The 23,702-nt window shown below is 40.4% G+C and overlaps 1 protein-coding gene across 1 annotated transcript in view; it reads left to right on the top strand.

The window, feature by feature from the left end:
• The window catches only part of LOC140508151 (uncharacterized), a 29,216-nt gene extending 6,770 nt beyond the window's left edge, over positions 1–22,446 (top strand). The window contains exons 3-5 of the mRNA XM_072615919.1: positions 10,490–10,616; positions 11,969–12,064; positions 20,174–22,446. Of these exons, the coding sequence (XP_072472020.1) occupies positions 10,490–10,616; positions 11,969–12,064; positions 20,174–21,921 (1,971 nt within the window). The 3' untranslated portion in view covers positions 21,922–22,446. The remainder of the gene's footprint in view (positions 1–10,489; positions 10,617–11,968; positions 12,065–20,173) is intronic.
• Positions 22,447–23,702: the final 1,256 nt, after the last annotated feature.

Below are 23,702 nucleotides of genomic sequence, written 5' to 3'. Positions count from 1 at the left end.
GAGTAAGGATCAAGCCCTCCCTTCCCATCTCCCACATGTTCCCTGTCACTGTAATTGCTCTTCTTTGCCTCTTTGATGTGAGATAATTTTCGCCCTTCTACCTCTCTTCCAGGTAGGGTACTTCTTACTTCTTTTTGGAATGCAGTTCTCTTTTTTACACCTTAAATTTGTTTTCTAGAATATCATCCCATCGCAGTCAATGTGTGCTGTCAGTATACAGTCCTTCTAATTTTCCTAATAGTCATAAAGGTCTTAAGAGTTATCATCCCATGTAGGAATATAAAGAATTTCTGTTTTCTCTTTCCTGTTTACCTTTTGATGCTTCTCTTTAGTCTTGTATTTGAAGGTCAAAATTTTTGTTCAGTTCTGATCTCTTTCATTAGGAATGCTTGATTACCCTCCATTTATTGAATATCCATTTTTCGGGGTATGTAATGCTTGGTTGTAATCCTATTTGCCTTGTCTTGCTGAATATCATATTCTATATCTCTGATTTTTTAATGTAAAAGCTACTCAGTTTTGGTTAGCCTGACTGTGACTTCCTGACATTTGAATTGCTTCTTTCTGGGTGCTTGTACTCTTTTTCTCCTTGACCTTCTCCTTGTACTCCTTCTCCTTGACCTTGAGCCTAGAGTCTAGAGCTCAAAGCTCTAGAATTTAGCTTTAATATTCCTGGGAGGTTTCATTTGGGGATCATTTACAGGAGGTGATTGGTAGATTCTTTTAATTTCTATTTTACCCTCTGGCACTTAGGTGTCAGGGCTGTTTTTCTTGATAATTTCTCTGCCAAGAAAATACCAAATGGAGGGGTGGAGCCAAGAGGGTGGAGCGAGAACAGCTCTAAGACAAACTCCTTCAGATACCTCTAAAAAGAAAATCTGAACAAATTTTATAGTGGCAGAATACAATAGGAGACAGAGTGTGGCAGATTTCCAACCCAGGACAGCCTGGAAGGTAAACAGGAAGGATCTGTTGCATGGGGCTGGAGAAGTCACAGAGCACAGGCTGTACCAGCACAGACCCCACCATAGTAAAGCCAAGCAGGAAGCCATGGGCAGTCCAAAGCAGCAGCAGTATTGTAGACTCTCAGACATATCAGCCCAGGATGGGAATCTAGTGGAAGTGAGCAAGAGAGAAGCACAGCACCCCAGGCAACAGCAAAAACTGCTCCTGAGACTATCAGCACTCAGATTAAATGTCTGTAAGTCACCTGCTTGAACTTCCAGGAGACAAGATGGCAAAGTGATCGATAAATACTCTACCCCTACCCTTGTTGACCTTGAAAAACCCAGAAAATATTTCCCCAGGAAAAATCCTGGAACAATGGGGATCAGCCTAAGGAATAAACAGTCTCTTAGCCTGTGAGGCTAGGAAAACCACAAAGGGGGATCCCTCTTGCTGTGGCTGAAGGGGATCAGTGCAGGACCAGAGCTGAACCAGACAGCCCCACCTCAGTGAATGGGGAGGAAATCCTGAGCCCTGGCAGGGGGTTGGGGGGGGTAGAACCTGTAATCACCAACACCAGAACTCCAGGAATGCCTCAGCACAGGCCGGGGAAGAGGGAAGACACTGTCCAGAAGGGGTTCACCAACCACTGAGCTGACCTGTGCTGTAACTCAGGAGAGGAGACCTCTTGTGGCCAGACCAGCCCTCCCCCACACTTAATGCAGCAGGCTCCAAGGTAACTGTGGGAAACTCAGAAAGACTTCACCTGGCCTCTGCTTTGGCACACCAGCCAGCTCAGCACCAACTAAGCTGCAGCATTTTAGCTTCTAGCTGAAAGAACCAGAGGCCACAATATAGAAAGCCTCAAGGTCTAAGCACAAGAACTGTGGGACAGAGTCCCCTGTGCCCCAGAAGCAGAGATCCACTTTAAAAGCCAGGAAAAGGGTGATCATCTTGAGCAAGAAGCAAACCAGAAAAGAAAAGACCGTAGAATCCTTCTGTGGGGACGAGGAACAAAACAGGAATACCCAAGAGATCAGCATTGAGACTGTACTACGATCTGAAACGTCAGAAGGGAATATGAACTGGTCTCATGCCCAAAGAGCATTCTTGGAACAGCTCAAGAAAGATTTTAAAAGCCAAATTAGAGAAGTAGAAGAAAAACTGGCCAATGATTTCAAAAATATGAAAAAACAAACCATAGAAGAATTTAAAAGGAAAACTGGATAAATAGAAAAGGAAGCACAAAACCTAACTGGGAAAATTAGACAAATGGAAAAGGAAGTACGAAAACTAACTGGAGAAAATAACTCCTTAAAAAGAACAATTGGACAGATGGAAAAGGAGATGCAAAAGTTAACTGAAGAAAACAATCTATTAAAAATTAGAATTGGGCAAGTAGAAGCTAATGACTCTATGAGACATTAAGAATCAGTCAAACAGAATCTAAAGAATGAAAAGATAGAAGAAAATGTAAAATGTCCCATTGGAAAAACAACTGTCCTGGAAAATAGATCCAGAAGAGAAAGTCTAAGAATTATTGGTCTACCAGGAAGCCATGACGAAAAAAAGAGTCTGGACAATATCTTCCAAGAAATCAAGGAAAACTGCCCAGAGGTCCTAGATCCAGAAGGCAAAACAGTCATCAAAAGAATTCACCAAACATCTCCTGAAAAGGATCCCAAACTGAAAACACCAAGGAATATTGTTTCCAAATTCCAGAACTATCAAGTGAAGGAGAAAATACTGCAGGCAACCGGAAAGAAATAATTCAAATATCAAGGAACTACAGTCAGGATCGCACAGGACTTTGCAGCTTTTACATTAAAAGATTGGAGGGTTTGGAATATGATTTCCATAAGGCAAAGGAGCTGGGACTACAACCACGGATCAATTACCCAGCAAAACTGAGCATAATATTTTAGGCAGGGAGATGTGTGTGTGTGTTCGTCCTTCGTTGTCAAAGAAGACCATACCATCAGAGAAATAATGACATGACTTGCACTTGACTTTGTTTTGAGTGAGGGAGGGCTGTGCGGGTCACCAGCCTCACTTCTCCTCCAGAGCCATGTGAATCCAGTGACCAGATATTCATCAGGATGACTAGAGATGACACAGGATGAGGCAATTGGGGTTTAGTGACTTGCCCAAGGTCAAACAGTTAGTGAGTGTCAAGTGTCTGAGGTGAGATTTGAACTCAGGTCCTCCTGACTCCAACACTGGTGCTCTATCCACTGCACCACCTACGTGCCCCTCAGACAAGGAACTGGTCATTCAATGAAATAAGGGATTTCCAGACCTTCCTGATGAGAAGGCCAGAGCTCAATAAAAAATTCAGTCTTCAAAAACCAGTCTCAAGAGAGGCATAAAAAGGTGAACAGCTGGGGGGAAAGCAAACATGTTATTCAATATGGGCAAACTGTTTACATCCCTATAAGGAAAGATGATGCTTTTTAATCTTGAGAATTGTATATTTAGTATGATATTGAAAAGGGATATACATAGATAGAGGGAGTGGGTGTAAATTAAATGATGTGATGATAAAAATGTATTTAAGGGTACAAAGGGATTGTAATGGGAGATATGAAAAGGAGGAGGCAGAAAAAGATAAATTACATCACAGGAAGAGGCACAAACACATATTACAGTAGAGGGAAATAGTGATGGAGAAGAGTACTGTTTGAGATTTACTTTCATCTGATTTAGTTCAAGGAGGGAACAACAAACTCAGTTAAGTATAGACATCTAACTAGCTCTATAGGCAGCAGGAGGGGAAAGGGGAAAGATAAGGGAGGGGAGGCTAAGAGGGAGGGAAGAAGTAGTAAGGGGAAAGGGGAGTAAGAGAGAGGGAGGCTGAAAGAAGGGAGGGAAGACTGAGGGAGCCAGTGGTCAAACATTAAAACTCTTGTGGAGGGGAAAGAAGAAGGGAGAACTAAAAGCATAAACGAGGGCAAAGAGGATGGAGGGAAAGACACAGTAATCATAACTGTGAATGTGAATGGGATGAACTCTCTCATAAAACAGAATCAGATACCAGAATGAATTAAAAACCATAATCCAACAATATGTTTACAAGAAACACATTTGAAATAGAGATACACGCAGGGTAAAGGTAAAAGGTTGGAGCAGAGTATATTATGCTTCAGCTGATGTAAAAAAGCAGGGGTAGCAATCCTAGTCTCAGACAAAGCAAAAGAAGAAATAGATCTAATCAAAAGACATAAGGAAGGAAACTGTATCCTGCTAAAAGGCACCATAGACAACAAAGCAATATCATTACTAAACATATATTCTCCAAGTGGTATAGCATCTAAATTCTTAGAGGAGAAGTTAAGGGAGTTACAGGAAGAAATAGCAAAACTATACTAATGGGGGACCTCAACCTCCCCCTGTCTGAACTTGATAAATCTAACCTCAAAACAAACAAGAAAGAAGTTAAGGAGGTGAATAAAACTCTGCATAAGGTAGCCATGATAGATCTCTTGAGAAAATTGAATGGGGATAGAAAGGAATATACCTTTTTCTCAATGGTACATGGCACGTATATAAACATAGACCTTGTACTAGGGCATATAAACCTCACAATCCAATGCAGAAAGGCAGAGATAGCCAATGTATCCTTCTCAGATTATAATGCAATAAAAATTATATGTAATCAAAAGCCATGGAAAGATAAACCAAAAATCAATTGGAAACTAAATAATCTAATCTTAATCTAATCTAATCCTAATCTAATTCTAACAGAAGACGACAACACATGAAAAATCATGAAAATGGGTTGGAGAGATGAGAAGGTACCCCAGGTGAGGGGCACAATGAAGCAATTAGTCAGAGAAGTCTCAAAGATGTTGATCCAGGTGAGAAACGAGATGTCTTAAATGAGCTTTCTCCTTACTTCAAGTTTAGATTCCATAACCCCAACCCATGGTGGTAAGAAATGGATATGGGAGACTTGCAAAGGAAAGAGAGTTGGAATAGCTTTTTGGGGGTATAAGTTAGGGAATCACAGATCATTTATCAGTAAATAAGAGTACTTCCTTCCTTCAGTGAAACCCCACATGGTGAGTACTATGCATGGAATATAGTGACTCAAGAGACCCCAATGGGGGAGAAAAAAAATTCTAATTTTTTGGGAATCTCAAAAAAATGTAAAAGATCAATAAATACCTTAATTGTTCCACAGTAAAATAGTAGAATAAAGTGAAAGGTGATACATGGGTAACAATAAACCATAAATCAGGTGTTTTTAAGAAGAAATCACAATGATCAAAAAGTAAAAAAAGATACTTTTATACATAAGATGGAGAATTATTCCCAAATATCAAAATCTCTGATAAAGTGAATCATATCCTAATAATGAAAATGGAAGACCATCACATTCAATGCACATTGGCCATACAGACATTGTGCGTGTAGCAGATTGGAAATATAGATGACTTCTTCTAAATATCAAGATATTTTACTTCTCCTAAATATCAAGATATTTTCATGTTTTGCCAACTGAGTCTCTTGTGTGTGATCCATAAGTAGGCTTCTTAACTCATTCTCTTGGCTTTTGTTCTCTCAGGTTTCCAGAGTTGTAGAAGTGTGTTTAGATCCTTAATTTCTCTTGAGGAATCTGTCAATGTCTTTCTCATGAATTAGCTGAAATACAACCTTAATTTATTAAATTTTGCTTCTTTATTGTTTGAAGGAACCCTCCACGATTACTCTTATTGATATGTAACTGAATAACAGAGTGTAGATCGATTTTCTGATGCTTCTGATAATTTGGGCCTGATCCTAACACCAAGAATATAATGGTTCTCCAAAACTTCAAGATATCAAGGGGATCAATGAAACAAAATACGAGGGAAGCTGGCTTAGCCATATCAGTTTTCAAACTGTATTAGAAAGTGGTAATTATCAAAACAATATGATACTGGATAAGAAATAGCATGATGAATCAGTGGAACACATTACTTACAAATTATATAGTATATCGCCCTAGTAAACTGTTATATGACAAACCCAAATATACAGGCTTTTGTAACAAAAAAATCATTTCACAAAAACTACTGGGAAAACAGAAAATCAGAATAACAGAAAGTAGGAAGAGATTAACATCTCACACTGTATACCAAGATAAGTTCAAAATGGGTACATGATTTACCCATAAGGAGTGATACCATGAGCACATTAGGAGGGCATGGAATCATTTATCTGTCAGATATATGGAAAAAAGAAGGATTTATGACCAAGTAAGAGAGAGGGAACATTATAAAATGTAAAATCAATGATTTTGGTCATATAAAATAAAAGCATTTTAACACAAACAAAAGCAGTGCAACCAAAATTATAAGGAAGGCTGAAAACTAGCAGAATTTTTTTTTCTAACAAGGATCTCAAAGGCCTAATTTCTTAAATATATAGAGAACTGAGTCTAATTTATAAAAAAAAAAAGTAGAAGTCATTCCACAGTTGACAAATGATCAAAGGATATGAACAGGCAGTTTTTAGAGAAGGAAATCAAAACTATCTATGGTCATATAAAAATATTCTAAATCACTATTGATTAGAGAAATGCAAATTTACACCACTCTAAGTTATGGCCTCATACCTATCAGATTGACTGTTATGATAAAAGGAAAATGATGAATGTTGAAGGCGATGTGGGAAAACTGTGACACCAATGCACTGTTTTTGAACTTATGAACTGATCCAGCCATTCTGGAGAGGAATTTGGAACTATGCCCAAAGAGCTATGAAAGTCTGCGTAGCCTTTCATCCAGCTATGCCACTGCTAGATTTACATCCGAAAGACTTAAAAATTTTGGGTGGGTGTGGGTGTGTCTGTAAGCATCTATTTATGCAAAAATATTGCAGCTCTTTTTTTGGCAGCTGAGCGTAGGAAATCAAAGGGATGCCCATTGATTTGGGAATGACTGAGTAATCTGTGGTATATGATTGTAATGAAATATTATTGTGGTATAAGAAATGACTGGTGATTTCAGAAAAATTTGGAAAGATTTACATGAACTGATGCAAAATGAAGTGAACAGATCCAGCAGAACATTATACACAGTAACCAATATTATTCATTGAAGAACTTTGAATGATTTAATTATTCTCAGCAATACAGTGATCCCAGAAAATCTCAAAGGACAAAGGAAGCATACTGTCCACCTCCAGAGAAAGAACTGACATTGTCTTAGTAGAGACTGAAACATGGTATTTTTTGTGTTCTTTCATTGTTTTTTTTTTTTAAAGTCTTCCTCTACCAAATGACTAATATGGAAATGTTTTACATGATTGTGCGCAGGTAACATATATCTGATTGTTTTCTGTCTCAGGGGAGGAAGGGGATGAAGGATAGAATTTGGAACTGGAAACAAGCAAAAAAACCAAATGTTTATATTTTCCTTTTTTAAAAAGCTTATTTATTTTTAGATTTCAACCCTCACTTCCATAAATTTTAAATTTTCAACTGCTCCCTCCCCAGCTTCTAAAAGATACCATGCAATTGGATATAGGCTGTATGTATACATTCCTCTTAAACATATTTTCATAGTAGTCATGTTGTATAGAATTGGAATGAAGTGGAGTAACCTTGGGAAAAACATAAAACAAAACAAAAAAGAAAACAACCTCCTTCTTTCTGCATTCAGACTCCATATTTTTTGTTTGTGGATGTCATTTGCCATCATGAGTCTTTTGGAATTGTTTTTGGTCCTTGTATTGCTGAGAAGAGCCGATTCTCTCAAAGTCAGTCATCAAATACCATAGCTATTACTTTGTACGGCTTTCTCCTGACTCTGCTCACTGCACTCAGCATAAGTTCCCAGAAGTCTTTTTAGATTTTTCTGAAGTCCTCCTGCTCATCATTTCTTGTAGCACAATAGTATTCCCTTACATCCATATGCCACAACTTGTTCACTCATTCCCCAATTGATGGGCAACCCCTTAATTTCCAGTTCTTGTCCACCACAAGAAGAGCTACTATAAATATTTTTGTACATGTGGGTCTTTTTCCCATTTTGATGATCTCTTTGGGATAAAATGTTTAAAAATTTTAGTATATAATTGGGAAAAAAATAAAATGTTTTTTCAAAATGTTAAAAAAAACAACATAGAAGTTCTCCACCATTCAGCATGGTGCCACCTATTGGTTACTTAAAATGGAGAAATTTTAAAGTTGTGAATAAGTTCACTTTTCTTGACAGTACATGTTCCAACATGTACACACAGCTGATGAGGTTGTAAAAAGAAATAACCTTTAAACCAGTAAGTATATAATTACTTTGATTATACGATTAAGTTCCCTTCTGTGGAGGAAAAGCTAGCCCTAATAGTTAAGCCAGACTAATGTAGATATTCTCTTATGTCTAAATTACCTATAGATTTAGTGACTACACAGACTGATAAGACTTTTATCTCTTAGTAGCAGATTATTTAGAGTAAGACATATCTTCATGAGACTAAAATAATCATTGAATTGTAAGGCTGTTTTCAAAGGCTTAAGTGCCCCTTTGTGGCTGCTGGAGAAAGGGGGTTGATGGAAGGCTAAGTTCCTCTTTCCAGTCTCAGTGGATTAGCTCCTTTTCATTTTTTCAACTGGAGGTTAAGTCTGAGTAGTGCAATCTTCTAAGGTTGCCTTTTTCTGGCACCTGGAGGATGGGCTGTGATTGCTCACTGCAAACCACAAGCTCCTCTTTTCCAGTCTTTCTTCAAACTGTAGGCTCCTTTAAAGTAATCCTTTTGGTTGCAAAACTCTTCAGTTGCAGAACAAGAACTTCTGGGGTAATTTCTCTTTGACAGACAGGTTGATAGATGCAGGATAAATCTGGGTTAAGAAAACTCAGGAGGAGCAAGTGGTTAGATGACGTGCCTTGTCCAGTTGAATCATGTTCAAAACAGGTTTCCTAAGACTGATGTATTTTTTTCTTCCTTTTCTGTTATAAAAATAAACTCCGTAAATCACTCCTTTGTCAAAAATTAACTGAGAAATTAGTTGACCTAACTTAAAGGTAACCTGTCAACTATTACAAGTTAATCATTATATGCTAGCAAATTTTGGACCTCAGATTATTTTCTATGTCAGATAACTAATTCTGACAGTTGACAGCTGATTTGCCAGAGACAGCTCAGTACTTTGGGGGGCTCTGAAGGAAAGTGGAAAGAGAAGGTCGGACTGCATAGCAAACTGAAGGTCTACAGAGCTGTTGTATTGACCTCATTGTTGTATGCCTGTGAAAGCTGGACAGTCCACCAGCACCATATAGGAAACTGAATCTCTTCCATTTGAATTGTCTTAGGAAGACTCTGAAGATCACCTGGTAGAATAAGGTTGCAGACACCGAGGTCCTTGCTCAAGTTAGATGACCAAGTGTTCACATTCTTCTACAGAGAGCACAACTCTGATGGGCTGGCCATGTTGGTCAAATGCCAAAACTATGTTTGCATAAAGACTATTTTATGGGGAAAGCATGCAAGGAAGGCTCTCACATGGTGGGTAGAAGTGATAAAACAACATTTCCGGGGTCTCTCTGAAGAACTCTAATCCTTTGTGAGACATGGGAAACACTGGCAAAGAACCACCCTGCATGGTGTGCCCATGTCAAGGAATATGCTATGCTGTGTGAGCACAGCAGAATTTCAGTAACTAAAAAGAATGGTCTGATGTGCAAAGTTAGAGGCATCTCCACCCCAAATGTTTACAAGGACTCTATGCCTGACCTGTGGTAGAGCCTTCTAGGCTCCATAAGTCTGATTATCCTTGGTCATACCTGCCTTGACCCTGACACAGGGATGCCATTTAGTTCTCTTTGAGCACAAAGAACAACAAAAATGATCAGCTATGGTAAACAATTCTTTATTAAATAAATATATGCTACTGATGAATGAAAGGAATCATAAAGCAAAGCTATAAGATGTTTTTGCCATGACACATCATACTCATAGTAGCCTCAGGCCCTCAAAGTAACAACAGATAATTCTCTTTCACTTGGCTGGAAATTCTCATATTCAGTTTAGTCCAGATAATTAGTATGTCTTTGAATCCTTTTCAGGTTTGATCTAGAGAAGACTTTGCTTCAGCTTCTCAGGAAATGAAGTAGATCCTTTCTTTTTCTTTCCTCTCTTTCCTAAATCACACAGAAATTCCTTCCCCTTCTGAGAATACTCCATACTTGTGAGCTTCTAACAAACTCCTCACAGAATCTGATGAAGGAATTTCATATCATCATCTCTCTTTTCCCTCCCTAATTCCTTGTGCCTTGCAGTTTGACTACATACTTTCACACATATTCCATAGGGAAACACATTCAATAGTAAGACCTTTCTCAACGTTATTACAACTGATCACATCAGCTGCTTTTTCTCAACATTCCATTGGGCTCTTAATGACTGTGGTTTCAAGTGTTGGCTCTGACACTCATCAAGGGGTATGAGCTTAGGGTAAATCCCCTTTCTCTGCTTCAATTTCCTCCTCTCACTTGATGAGGGTTAGACTGCAGGAATTCTGGAGTCTCTTCAGCTGTAAATCCTGTGACTTTTGATGGTTTAGGAGTTGGTGACATTCCAGGATGTGGCTGTGGACTTCACCCCAGAGGAGTGGGACCTCTTGGACCATCTTCAGAAGGAGTTGTACAAGGAGGTCATGCTGGAGAATGCAGGGAACTTGCTTTCCTTGGGTAAGCACACTTCCCCTGGTCACTCTGAGTCTGCTGTAAGAGGGAATGTCTTCATTCCTGAGTGTGCTGGCTTTGGAGCGTTTATCAACTACAAGAAAGAACAAAGTGCTGGTCTCCTGTGTCCTACAGACAGGGTTCTCCTGCTGCCTGGGTTTCCTATAAAAGATCAGTACATTGGGTGAAGAGAAGGTGGAGGTTTCCTGGTTTCTCCTGAAGCTATCTTTTGCAATTCTAGGGAACTTTAGGTCCAAGGTCAGATGAGTGTTGAAACATGTCAGATGTGGAAGCAATCCTCCATCATGTAGTCCAGCCTTTCCCTGGACATGAATTGTGTCTGCCCAATGTCTGCACACTGCTTGGAAGGCTTTGCCCTGCACCCCCTTCCTCTTTGGGAGGGGGCCAAGTGTTTAGGACATTCTTCTTTGTGACAATCCTCAGTTTATAGTTCACAGCTTCTAGCTGTGCCTGGTAGGGCACGTTTGTCCTTCCTCTTCTTTTATATTCCTCCAATTTCCAGCCCAGATTGTGGGGAAGGAAGGGAATCAGCATTTCTGTTCAGCTGCTGTTCCCCAGCTGTTGTGCTAAGTGCTTTCTTTACAATATGATGTTATTAGGTGATATTAATGTCCCTCTTTGACATTTGAGAAAACTAAAACAAATAGAGGTTAAGTGACTTATCCAGGAGCACACAGCTCCTAACTGTCTGAGGCTGGATTGAAACCCTTTCCTCACTCCAGGCACTGGCCTCCTTCCACTGCTCTTCCAGCTTCCTCTGATTTCTAGATAGTGGAATCTATGCAATGAGTCCATCCTCCTATGAAGACGGGGCTCCAAGACCAAGTTTTCTGACTCCAAACTGGTTCCATAATCTTCTCCCCATCTCTCCCCAATGCTCCCAAAATCAGTGCTATGGAACCTTGCTTGAGGACTTCTGGGCACCATCCTCTGGCCTTGCTTGCAGGTCTCTGTCACTGGCAGGAAAAACAGACTGTCCCAGAATCAGAATCTTACTAACTGAGATTTATTGTGTTCCTCAGCAGGAGAATGTCACTAGCAGAGGCAAAGACTCCCTGAATGAACAGGACCAAGGTTTTCATGGGTTTCAGGGAGTGAGGAGTAGGGGAGGGGCCAGGGCCAAAGCTGACTCATCAAGGTCTGTTTTACTGGTGCTCAAGGCTGATCTGGCACATCCTATTCTGGGTTACTTGCATTACAAACATTAGTGGGAGAATAAGCTAGATCTGTGTGAACATGATGGAGTGATTCTCTAGCTTTGCATGCACACTCTTTTCCCCAAAGGGAACTAAATTACAGGGTTTTCTCCATCCTCATCCCTGATTCCCCATGCCCAGGGCTGCCAGTTCCCAGAGAAGATCTGATCTCTTATTTGGAGGGAAGGGAAGCACCCTGGCTGCTGGAGCCAGAAGGCCTGAGGAGCTGCCATCCAGGTGAGTGAGGGGAAAGCAGGTGTGAGAAGTGTGGTTACAAGAGGCTACTAGGTGTAGGGGTGAAGCAAGTGCTAGATCTGGGGCAGGAAGGCCTGACTTGGAATTCTTTTTGAGACACTTTTCGTAGTGTGATCCTGGGCAAGTCATTGATCCCCACTGTGAAATAAAGGAGTTAGCCATGATGGCTGAAGCTGGCTTCCAGCGATAAATAAAAGTCATTGTTTGCAATTTAGATGTAGGAACTCCCCTGGAAGGGCAAAAATGAATTAGGTTTTCCCATTTTGGCTCTTTCTTACACCTTCAGTTCAGTGAGCATTTATTAAGTGCCTACTGTGTGCCAGACCCTTTGCCAAGCATAAGAGATACAGGAAACTTCCACTGCTCTCCTGGAGCTCACACACTGCGGGGGCAGACAACATGCCAATAAAAATATACAGACCTGTCAAGGACAGGACAAATTGGAGCTCATTGAGACAGGGAAGGCCCTAAAGTAAAGGAGGATTGGAAAGGCTCATTGTGGAAGGGGCTTTAGCTGGGGCTAGGGAAGCCAGGGAGAGCATTCTAGGCACAGGGTTGATGAGGAAAGCCTGTGGATGCAGGAGGTAGAGTAGAGGGGAGACCTTTACCACTGAAGTAGAGCATATTTGGGGAACATAAATAAGGTGAAAGAAAATTAGAAGAGTTGGAGAAGGGTAGATGATCAAGGGGTAGGTGATTAACAGCCCTAAGTGGATTTTATATTTGATCTTTTTGCTAGGGAGCCACAGGAGGTTGTTGAGTACATGGTGTCATGACCAGTAGAGAACTTTAGCAAAATGAATTTTGATAAGTGGGTGGAGGAATGACTGGAGCGAGGCAGAGAGGCTTGATGCAGATGAAATAAGCAGCAGGTTCTTTCATTACCTCAGATGTGAGGTGATTGGGGGCTGTGTTGAGAGAAGTGGGTATATGGGAGAGACGTTAACAAGGTGGAATCACAGGACTGCAGCAGATTGAATGTGGGGGTCAGGAGTGTGAATGTGTGAGGGTCAGTGACCTCATTTGTGAGGCTGCACTAGTGGGAGGATCCCTTGAAGAGCAGTAGGAAAGTAGGAAGAGGAGGCGGAGCCAAGATGGCAGAGTAAAAGGAGGCACTCACCTGACTGTAAAAGCAAGCACCCTTACACATCCAAGATGGCCTGCTGTCACAGGTTCTTTGATCTGCTTTTCTAAAAGGAAAGGCAACTTTGAGGGTTCATATATATATATATGAAAAAGTATATATGAAAAAGTCAACACCCTAAACTTCAGAGAAAGTACAAGCAGAGAAATTAAGATCAAGAAACAGGCTTTCCAACTGTCTGACCATAAGCAGTACGTACATCATTAACAGAGAGAGAAGCACCAACATCTGGGTTTTCAAAGCTGGGGACTGCTTCCCAGAGTCTCATCTGGCACACAAACCTTTCAAAAACTAAGCCCCAAAGTAAAACCTCACCTAAGAATATTTATACACTTTTCAGAGCCAGAGAGCAGGACCCTCTGATGCAGTGCCTCAATAGAAATTAACAAAAGGTACTTGAGACCTGTTAATGGGCAGAGAAGATTTAATTAACATTACACTGAGCTCTTCCCCAAACTCCTTCAGATACCTCAGAAGAGTGGGAACAAATTTGAGAGGTGTACAGGCCACTGGGAGGTAGAGTATGGCAGATTTCTTCCTTTTTTTTTTAATTTAATTTTTCATTTTTAACACAGTTTATAACAGATAAAACAATTCAGACTTTTGGTCAGGTGATACTTCTTTTTAAAGCATTTACACTATGGACCACAAAAGAATTTTTTTTTTAAACATTAACCAACTGAGACACAAATAATATTTATGTTACTAACTTCACAAACTCTTGACCTAATTGTCTCCACAGTATTACTAAGAATTAAAGGGCCCTAACTTATTGTTGTTGGTCTAAAGTCCTATGCCTAATAGCTTAATTTTAGACTTCACCTCCTATGTTCCCCTACTAATCATCTATAATTTAATAGATCTGGTATTAAGCTTGCAAACCTTTTGACTATAGGAAACTGCCACCAAGAGTAGGGACACTGCAGGGATACAATATCTCCCCAACTTCATGTCAGTTCCAGGCAGGATTAGATTGTCCACTTGCATTCAGTCAGACTTAAAGTCTGCCAGGTGTCAGTGGGGAAATTGAATCAGGAGAATCCTACTTCAGCCCAGGCTGAACAGCAGCTCTCCCACCCTTCCCATGAGATCACCTTTTACAGTTCATACCAACATCTCATCAGCTTACTGGAATCATGGATTGGAGGCTCAGACCACCTTTCTTGCTATCCATACCTGGAGTTAGACTCAGAAGAGCAGTCACTTAATAGTCCCATCGCATCTAAAAATGGCAAGTTCCAATAACCAGTTTTCAAATATGATTATAATTTCACTTTGGCTAAGGAACATCTTTTGAGGCAAGTCTTAAGTGGCTTACGTGCCTTTCTATACATATTCTAGATCCTGATTAAATAGCAATCATAAAATCAAATTTACCATTAAAACCTTAACTTTTCCATCAATGCCAAATTTTACTCGAGGTTACCTTCCTCTAGGAAATTTAGACTAAAATTCTTTTCCCCAAACTAAAGATGTCATTGATTTATTCTCAGTCATTAATTCAGTCAGTTGTTTTAATACTAATTGCTTTTACCTCACTTTGTAACGTCCAATTTTTCTCTCCATCATTCCCCTCCCTCTGCTTCCTAATACCTTGCGTTCTGATTACTCCTTCCCTCAATGTACCCTCCCTTCTATCACACCCCACCCTTCCCTTATCCCCATCTTCTCTCTTTTCTTGTAGGGCAAGATAAATTTCTATACCCCATTCCCTGTATTTCTTTTTTCCCAATTATATGCAATAAAAATTGTCAGCATTCGTTGCTAATACTTTGAATTCCAACTTCTCTCCCTCCCCAGCCCCACTGAGAAGGCAAGCAATTCAGTACAGACTAAACATGTGTTGTTTTGCAAAAGACTTCCATAATAATCATGTTGCATAATGCTAATTATATTGCCCTCTGTCCTACTCTATCCCCCCTTATTTTTTCCCTCACAATTGACCTTGTCCCTTCTCAAAAGTGTTTATTTCTAGCGACTCCCTTCTCCCATTTGTCCTCCCTTCTAACATTCCCCTCACCCCACTTGTCACCTCTTCTCCTACTTTCCTGTGGTGTAATATAAATTTTCAAATCAAATTTAGTGAGCATGTTATTCCTTCAGCCACATGTGGAGAGAATAGCTTCATTTTTTCCCTCTCCCCTTCTCCCTTTTCTCTTCCATTGAACAAGATTTTTATCTCTTTTATAAGTTATAGCCTGTCCCGTTCCATTTCTCCCTTCTCTTCCCAGTATTTTCCTCCTTCACCCCTTAATTTTTATTTTATTTTACTTTATTTTTTGTGTGTGGATACATCTCTTCTGATTCAACACACCTTATACTCTCTATCTATATATGTGTATAGGTGTGTGTGTATGTATGTATTTATGTACAATCTCTCTATCTACCCAAATACTGAGAAAAGATTCAAGAGTTATAAATATTTTCTCTTCCATGTAGTAATGTAAACAATTCAGCTTTAGAGAGTCTTGTATGATTTTTCTTTCCTGTTTACCTTTTCATGCTTCTCTTGATTCTTGTCTTGGGAAGTCAAATTTTCTATACAGATCTGGTCTTTTCCTCAATATGAGTGATTGAAAGTCCTCTATATCATTGAATGATCATTTATTCCCTTGAAGTATTATACTCAGATTTGCTGGGTAGGTGATTCTTGGTTTCAATCCCAGTTCCTTTGACCTCTGAAATATCTCATTCCAAGCCCTTCTATCCCTTAATGTCGAAGCTGCCAATCCTGTGTTATCCTAATTGTATTTCCACAGTCCTCAAATTGTTTCTTTCTAGCTGCTTGCAGTATTTTCTCCTTGATCTGGGAACTCTGAAATTTGGCCACAATATTCCAACCTCTGTTCGAGTCTCTTTCGGGAGGTGATCAGTGGATTCTTTCAATATTTATTTTGCCTTCTGATTCTAGAACATCAGAGCAGTTTTCCTTGATAATTTCATGGAAGATAATGTCTAGGCTCTTTTTTTGATCCTGGCTTTCAGGTAGTTCCATAATTTTTAAATTGGTTCTCCTGGACCTATTTTCCAGGTCAGTTGTTTTTCCAATGAGATGTGAAAACATTATCTTCTATTTTTTCAAATTTTTGGTTTTGTTTACTAACTGCTTGGTTTAACTCATAGTCATTCATTTCCCTGAACTCAATTCTCTCTTTCAACGAATTATTTTGTTCAGTGAGCTTTTGAACCTTCTCCTCCATTTGACTAATTCAGCTTTTTAAAACCCCCTTCTCCTCATTAGCTTTTTGGATCTCTTTTTACAATTGAGTTAGCCTCTTTTTAAAGCTGTTATTTTCCTCAGCATTTTTTTGGTTCTCCTTTAGTAAGCTGCGAACCTGTTTTTTAAGGTCTGCTGTTGCCTGAGTCCAGTTTAAGTTCCCTTTGGAGGCCCTGGAGGCAGAGGCCTTAACTTCCTCTGACAGTTTGCCTTGTTCTTCCTCATCTGAAAGGGTGGGGGGAGACACCTGTTCTCCAAGAAAGTAACCTTCTGTGGTCTTATTTTTTTCCCTTTTTTGGGCATTTTCCCAGCCAGTTACTTGGTTTCTGAGTTTCCTCTCCACCACCACCTCGCCTCCAGTTCCACCAAGCCAGCACTGGGGGACTGAGATTCAGATGAGCTGCTCCAAAGCCTCAGGGCTGCTATTCAGTGTGAGATTAAGGTCAGCTGCTTAGGAGGGGGCAGGGCCACCATGCAGGGCTCAGTTCCCTCAGGGAGTTTACCATGAGACCTTCAACAGTGGATGGGGGTTACTGCCTGCTTTGGGAACCCCATCTGCTGGTGCCTCTACTGCTGCCACCTGAGGAGGCCCAAGTTATGGGGACACCCTGCTCCCTTCTCGGCCATCTGAAAAGACCCTGTCACTGACCTTTGGCGCCTGTGGGTTGAGGGATCTGTGCTGCTGCTGGAGATTCTGTCCCTGAAGCCTGCTCGGATCTGTTCCTCTTGGTGCCACGTGGCCAAGGCTGAGCTGGGCTCTGCTCCAGGTCCAGTGGGACAGACCTTTCCTGTCGGTCTTTCAGTTCACTCTGGGCTAGAAATCTCCCCCACTCCATTGTTCTGTGGCTTCTGCTGCTCTAGAATTTGTTGAGAGTTCTTTACAGGTATTTTATGGGCTGTGGGGTAAGAGCTAGCCTATCTTTCTACTCCACCATCTTGGCTCCACCCCTGAACTGAGTGTGGCAGATTTCCAGCCCAGGACTATACCCTGAACGTCAATGGGGAGGGAAGGATCTGTTGCATGGGGCTGGGGAGAACAGAGCACATAGGTTGCACCAGTGCTGACTGAACAATTTTCAGAGGAATAAATTAAAGCTATCCATAGTCATATGCTCTAAATTACAATGGATTAGAAAGATGTAAATCAAAACAACTCTGAGGTACCACATCACACCTATTGGATTGGCTAAAATGACAAAACAGGAAAATGGTAAATGTTGAAAAAGATGCAGGAGGGTTGGAACACTGATTCATTGTTGGTGGAGCTGTAGGGCTGATCCAGTCATTGTTGAGAACAATTTGGAACTATGTCCAAAGGACTATAAAAATGTACGTACCCTTTGATCCAGCAATGCCCCTTCTAGGACTGTACTACAAATAAATCATAAGAATGGAAAGGGAACCCACATGTACAAAAATAGTTATAGCAGCTCTTTTTGTGGTGACCAAGAACTGGAAATTGAGGGCATGCCCATCAATTGAAATGGTTGAACAAGTTGTGGAATATGAATGTAACAGAATACTATTGTGCTATAAGAAATGATGAACAGGAGGAGTTCAAAAAAACTTGGAGTGAAGTGAGCAGAACCAGGAGAACATTATACACAGGAAGAGCCATAGTGTGTGAGGACTGTTTCTGATAGACTTAGCACCTTTACTTCAGTACAAAGACCTGAAACATTTCCAAAGGATTTATGATGCAAAATGCCATATTCATTCCGAGAAAGAACTATTGAGTTGGAATGTCGAATGAAGCAGACAGTTTTCTCTTTTGTTATGTTTTGTTTTTGTTTTTCTCATGGTATCTCCCATTCGTTTTAATTCTTCTTTGCAACATGTCTGATGTGAAAATGTGTTTAATAAAAATGTATGTGTAGAACCTATATAACATTAGTTGCCATCTTGGGGAGGGAGGGAGAGAAAATTTAAAACTAGTGGAAGTCCTTGTTGAAAATTGAAAACAAATTCATTTTTACAAAAAATTTCCTAGCTGCCCCAAGGGAGTCAGGGAGTTGTGAAAGTATAGCCTTGCTCCAATGAGATTGTGTAGCCTAAATGTATAGCAGACCCAGAAAGCCTGGTTTTATGATTTTCTCTCTCTCCATTCAGTAGCATCTAAGTAGCAGCAAAGGTTGTTGCTTTACTTAGAATTAATCCAAGACTCTGCTTTACATAAATCATCACTCTGTGCCCCTCTCTTAATTTCTGAGACTCAATTTTTGGCCCATTCTTGGAGAATCATTGGCCAGATTCTTTGAGGTTTCAGTCCATCTTAGGGGAAATGGGAGGTAGAAACTCGACAGTTTCTCAAAGCATGTGACACTTGAGGAACTGGAAAGAAGTCTCTGTGATCTTCACTATGGGTCTGGTCAGGTCCCAGCAGTATTTGAACCAGAGAAAGGTCATTCAATATAGGGGTTATAGTGCCAGAGCCAGAAACAGGGTTGGGGTCAGAACCTGCATTTGCCAACAAAGAGACCAGAAGACAAGGATTGAGGCAGAGACCAGGGCCTGGTGTCGGCCCTGGGTGCAGTCAGTCAGCCAATGTACTTGCACTAAACACCTCCAGTTCTCTAGGCACTTAACTAAGCTTTTGGAAGGGAAAAGCCAGTACCTGCTGTCAAGGCATAGAATATGCTGGCATAGAAACATGGAGATGTTTTCAGAAGAAGCAACAGATGGGGAACTTCCATTTTAGGTGCTCCAGAGAAAAGAGGGTGTTGGGAAATGGAAGGAAGTCTAGTTCAGTGGGATATATAGGAGCGGAAGGAGTAAGGCTAATAATGATTTGAGAAAGACGGAGAGGAGAATTAAGGAAAAGTCCAGTCACTCCTCGGAAATAATGTGAGTGATTTCAGAGCACCCAAGTCAGGCGGATATAGCATTAAAGTCACATGGATTGTTCTGTTTCCCATAGTGCACCATACTGTTGTCTGGTACATCTACAGTACTGTTGTGTCTGAAGCATCAATGTACATCCCTTAATGCAAAAATATTACTACAGAAATCTAACCGTCATCTGAGCCTTCACAGAGTCATCATCTCGTTCTTAGTGGAAGCTCTTGCCCAGTGTTGATGGCTGCTGAGTGATCAGCAGGAGGTTACTCAAAGTTGGGGGTGACTGTGGCAATTTATTAAAATAAGGTGATGGTGAAGTCTGCCATGCTGATTGATACTTCTTTTCACATGAACCCTTAGAGCTTATCACGGGATTATTAATTGGCTTATTTTCAAAATCATGTGTCAGGGAAAGAGAAAAAGGGAATAAGTCAACAACAGTAATGAAATAAGTTTTCTTAATAACAAAACAAAAGAAAGTTCAGTGGAGAAAAGCCATCTAGTATTGTAGACAGAGCCTGCCCACTTGCAGGGTTGGAGTTCTAGTCTCAGCTGCTGAGATGTTGGGCAGGTCACTCAGCCACTCTGAGCTCATGGCCTCACTTGGGAATATAATGAGAATGTGGATCCTGCCATTGTCACAAATGTTTGTAAGGATCCAGTGTGACTGTGTGTGAAGGTCTTTGTAAATCAAGTTATCCTGCAGATGTGAGCTAATGGTATTTTCAAATGATTGATTCTGTCCATTTAATTTTGAAGACTTTTCTCTTAGCCTGGGTAAGTAGGATATAAATCATTTAGTTTACTTTATGCCAAAAGAGGGAAGGGATTATAATTCTATAAGTGTGTACGTGTGTCTCTGTATATATGTTTTATTGTTTGTTTCTTGCAGAAGGAGAGATTAGACCTGAAATGCAAGAGACTACTGGAAAGCCAATCACTTTTGTGAAAGAAATGCATGAGAGAAGCTTCATGAGTGATGTTCCCTGTGACATCAGTGGGAAACAAATCTGTGATGTATTTCTCAGAATCCTCAAAGGAGAGAAACCTTATGATTGTCATCCTTGTGGGAAGAACTTGAGTCAACAGTCATCCCTTAGTAACCATCAAAAAATTCAGACTGGCGAGAAACCACATGAGAGTCTTGAATGGGGTGAAGCTTTTAGTGAACACTCATCCTTCCTTATACATCAGAGAATCCAGAGTGGGGAGAAACCTTATGAATGTAATCAATGTGGAAAGACTTTCACATGCAGCTCCAGTCTTGCTGTACATCAAAGAATCCACACGGGAGAAAAACCTTATGAATGTTATCAATGTGGAAAGGCTTTTAGAAGTAGCTCTCATCTTACTGTACATCAAAGAATCCACACTGGAGAGAAACCTTATGAATGTAATCAATGTGGAAAGGCTTTCTCATGCAGCTCCAGTCTTGCTGTACATCAGAGAATCCACACTGGGGAGAAACCTTATGAATGTAATCAGTGTGGAAAGGCTTTTAGAAGAAGCTCTCATCTTGCTGTACATCAGAGAATCCACACTGGCGAGAAACCTTATGAATGTAATCAATGTGGAAAGGCTTTCAGCTACAACTACAGCCTTACTTATCATCAGAGAATCCACACTGGAGAGAAACTGTATCAGTATGATCAGTGGAGAAAGAGTTTTATCCAGAGCTCCAGTCCTGCTACACATCAGACAATCCACACTGGAGAGAAACTTTATGTGTATAATCAATGTGGAAAGGCATTTAAACACAGGTCCCTTTTTAATTATGATCAGAGAAGCCACACTGGAGAGAAAGTTTATGAATGTAATCAATGTGGGAAAACTTTCACAGGCAGCTCTGGTCTTGCTGTACATCAGAGAATCCATACTGGAGAGAAACCTTATGAATGTAAGCAATGTGGAAAGGCTTTTAGAAGAAGCTCTCATCTTGTTGTACACCAGAGAAGCCACACAGGAGAGAAACCTTATGAATGTAATCAATGTGGAAAGGCTTTCTCATGCAGCTCCAGTCTTGCTTTACATCAGAGAATCCACACTGGAGAGAAACATTATGAATGTAATCAATGTGGAAAGGCTTTTAGAAGAAGCTCTCATCTTATTGAACATCAGAGAAGCCACACTGGGGAGAAACCTTATATATGTAATCAGTGTGGAAAGGCTTTCAGCTCCAACTACAGCCTTACTTATCACCAGAGAATCCACACTGGAGAGAAACCTTATGAATGTGATCAATGTGGAAAGACTTTCACACAGAGCTCCAGTCTTGCTACACATCAGAGAATCCACACAGGAGAGAAACCTTATGAATGCAATCAGTGTGGAAAGGCTTTCAGCTCCAACTATAGCCTTACTTATCATCAGAGAAGCCACACTGGAGAGAAACCTTATGAATGCAATCAATGTGGAAAGGCCTTTAAACAGAGGTCCCATTTTACTTATCATCAGAGAAGCCACACTGGAGAGAAACCTTATAAATGTGATCAATGTGGAAAGGCTTTCAGCTCCCACTACGGCCTTACTTATCATCAGAGCATCCACACTGGCAAGAAACCTTATGAGTGTAAACAATGTGGAAAGGCTTTCAAACAGAGGGCCCATTTTGCTGTACATCAGAAAATCCACACTGGATAGAAATATTATGAATGTAATCATGGTGGAAAGGCATTTAAACAGAGTGCCCACTTTGCTCAACATCGAAGAAGCCACACTGTAAAGAAACATTATGAATATAATCAGTATGGAAAGGCTTTCACACAGAACTTCAGTCTTACTGCTCATGAGAATATCCACACTGAAGAGAAGCCTTATGAATGTGTTCAATGTAGAAAGAATTTGCAAGAGTACAGCAGATTTGATGGCCATCAAATCCACACTGCAGAAAAATCATATCAGTGTCAGCAATGTGGAAAGGATTTTAGAAGAAGCTCTTTTTTGCTAAACTTTTGATCATCCCACAAGACAAACCTTATGAAATTCATGAATGTGACAAATATGGAAAGACTTTCACATAGGAGGCCACTCTTGCTGTATATGAAAGAATACATACTAGAGAGAAACCTTTTGAATGTCATAAATGTGGAAAGGCTTTCACCCTGTGCTCCATTCTGGAAGATCGTCAGAGAATCCCCACTGAGGACAAACCTTTTGAAGGTGATAAATGGGGAAAGACATTCACATAGCCCTCCAGTCTGCTGAACATCATAAAAGCCATAATGAAGAAAGAGCTTTTGAGTGTAATCAATCTGGATAGGCGTTTAAGTATCGTTCTGTTCTTACTCTTCAGAGAAGCCATACTGGAGAGAAACCTTGTGAGTGCCTAGAATCTGGTAAAGCTTTTATTGTACTCTCTTCCTTTACTAAGCACCAGAGAATCCATCAATAGAGGGTAATTCGCATTCATGTGATCACCATGGAAGTTCATTCAGGCTAACATCATTCCTTATTTCTCATCAGAGATTTCTCATCTATCTTCTATCACAGAAAATAGAAATCATTCTTGTAATGAATGTGGATAGCCATACAAATAGAGTTCAGAGCTTGTTAGACATCAGAAATTCATCTTGGGCACAAGTCCAATAAGGACTCAATGTGGGAAGGCCTTCAGCCAGAGAGCTTCTCTTCCTTTTCATCAAGGATTCTTTGTGCAGAGAAGAATTAGGAAAATGTTCAATGAGGTCCTGCCTTTCCCTGGAAGATGGAGGTCACTAGACATCATGCCTGGCTTCCTGGTGGGAGTCATCCTTCTCTTGTTCTGACACTTCCTGGGTGATCTATCCCTTGAGGCTGTCTGTGGCACACAATCGAGCATATCAAGGGATCTCAGTGACACCTGGTCCTCCCCATCCCCAAAGTGAATCTCCACAAAGACACAGAACTGGTCATCCAGTCTCTACTGAGCTCCCTGCACCTCTTGAAGCAGTGCACCCCACTTGGGGAGGGCTCTCATTTTTGGGAAGTATTTGGGTGAGGGGTTTTTTTAAATTAAGCTGAAATTGGTTTCTCTATAACATCTATGCTTGACCAAGCAAATTAGTTCAAGTATGAGTCCTGCTTTATAACTGCCCTAGAATTTCTCATAATTAACTGGACAGTTGTACACTTTTAGTGTCATCCTCTTATGCCTGTTCTTGCTTCCCTCATCCCTATATTTTGTTTTCTGAACTCAATTTGGTGGTGATCTCCCTCTGATCCCATGTTGATTTCTTGGGACAATAGTTTTATCTTATTATTGAAGTTATTTTCCTCTTTGTCTTCAGGAAAAGCTACTTGAATGTCATTTGTTGTTTTGTGGCTGATTTCCCCAATAGAATATGAGGCCCTGGAGCCTACTTGTACTTCCTTTGAGCTCTTTGTAACCTGCTTTTTCCAAATCTCTGGTGCCCAACAGCCTATCCTTAGATATCCCCTTGTCT

This window comes from Notamacropus eugenii, chromosome 5 (assembly GCF_028372415.1).
Source record: "Notamacropus eugenii isolate mMacEug1 chromosome 5, mMacEug1.pri_v2, whole genome shotgun sequence".
In the NCBI taxonomy this organism is placed as follows: domain Eukaryota; kingdom Metazoa; phylum Chordata; class Mammalia; order Diprotodontia; family Macropodidae; genus Notamacropus; species Notamacropus eugenii.
Note: the sequence above shows the minus strand (reverse complement) of the source record. Positions and strands in the feature narration are given on the sequence as shown.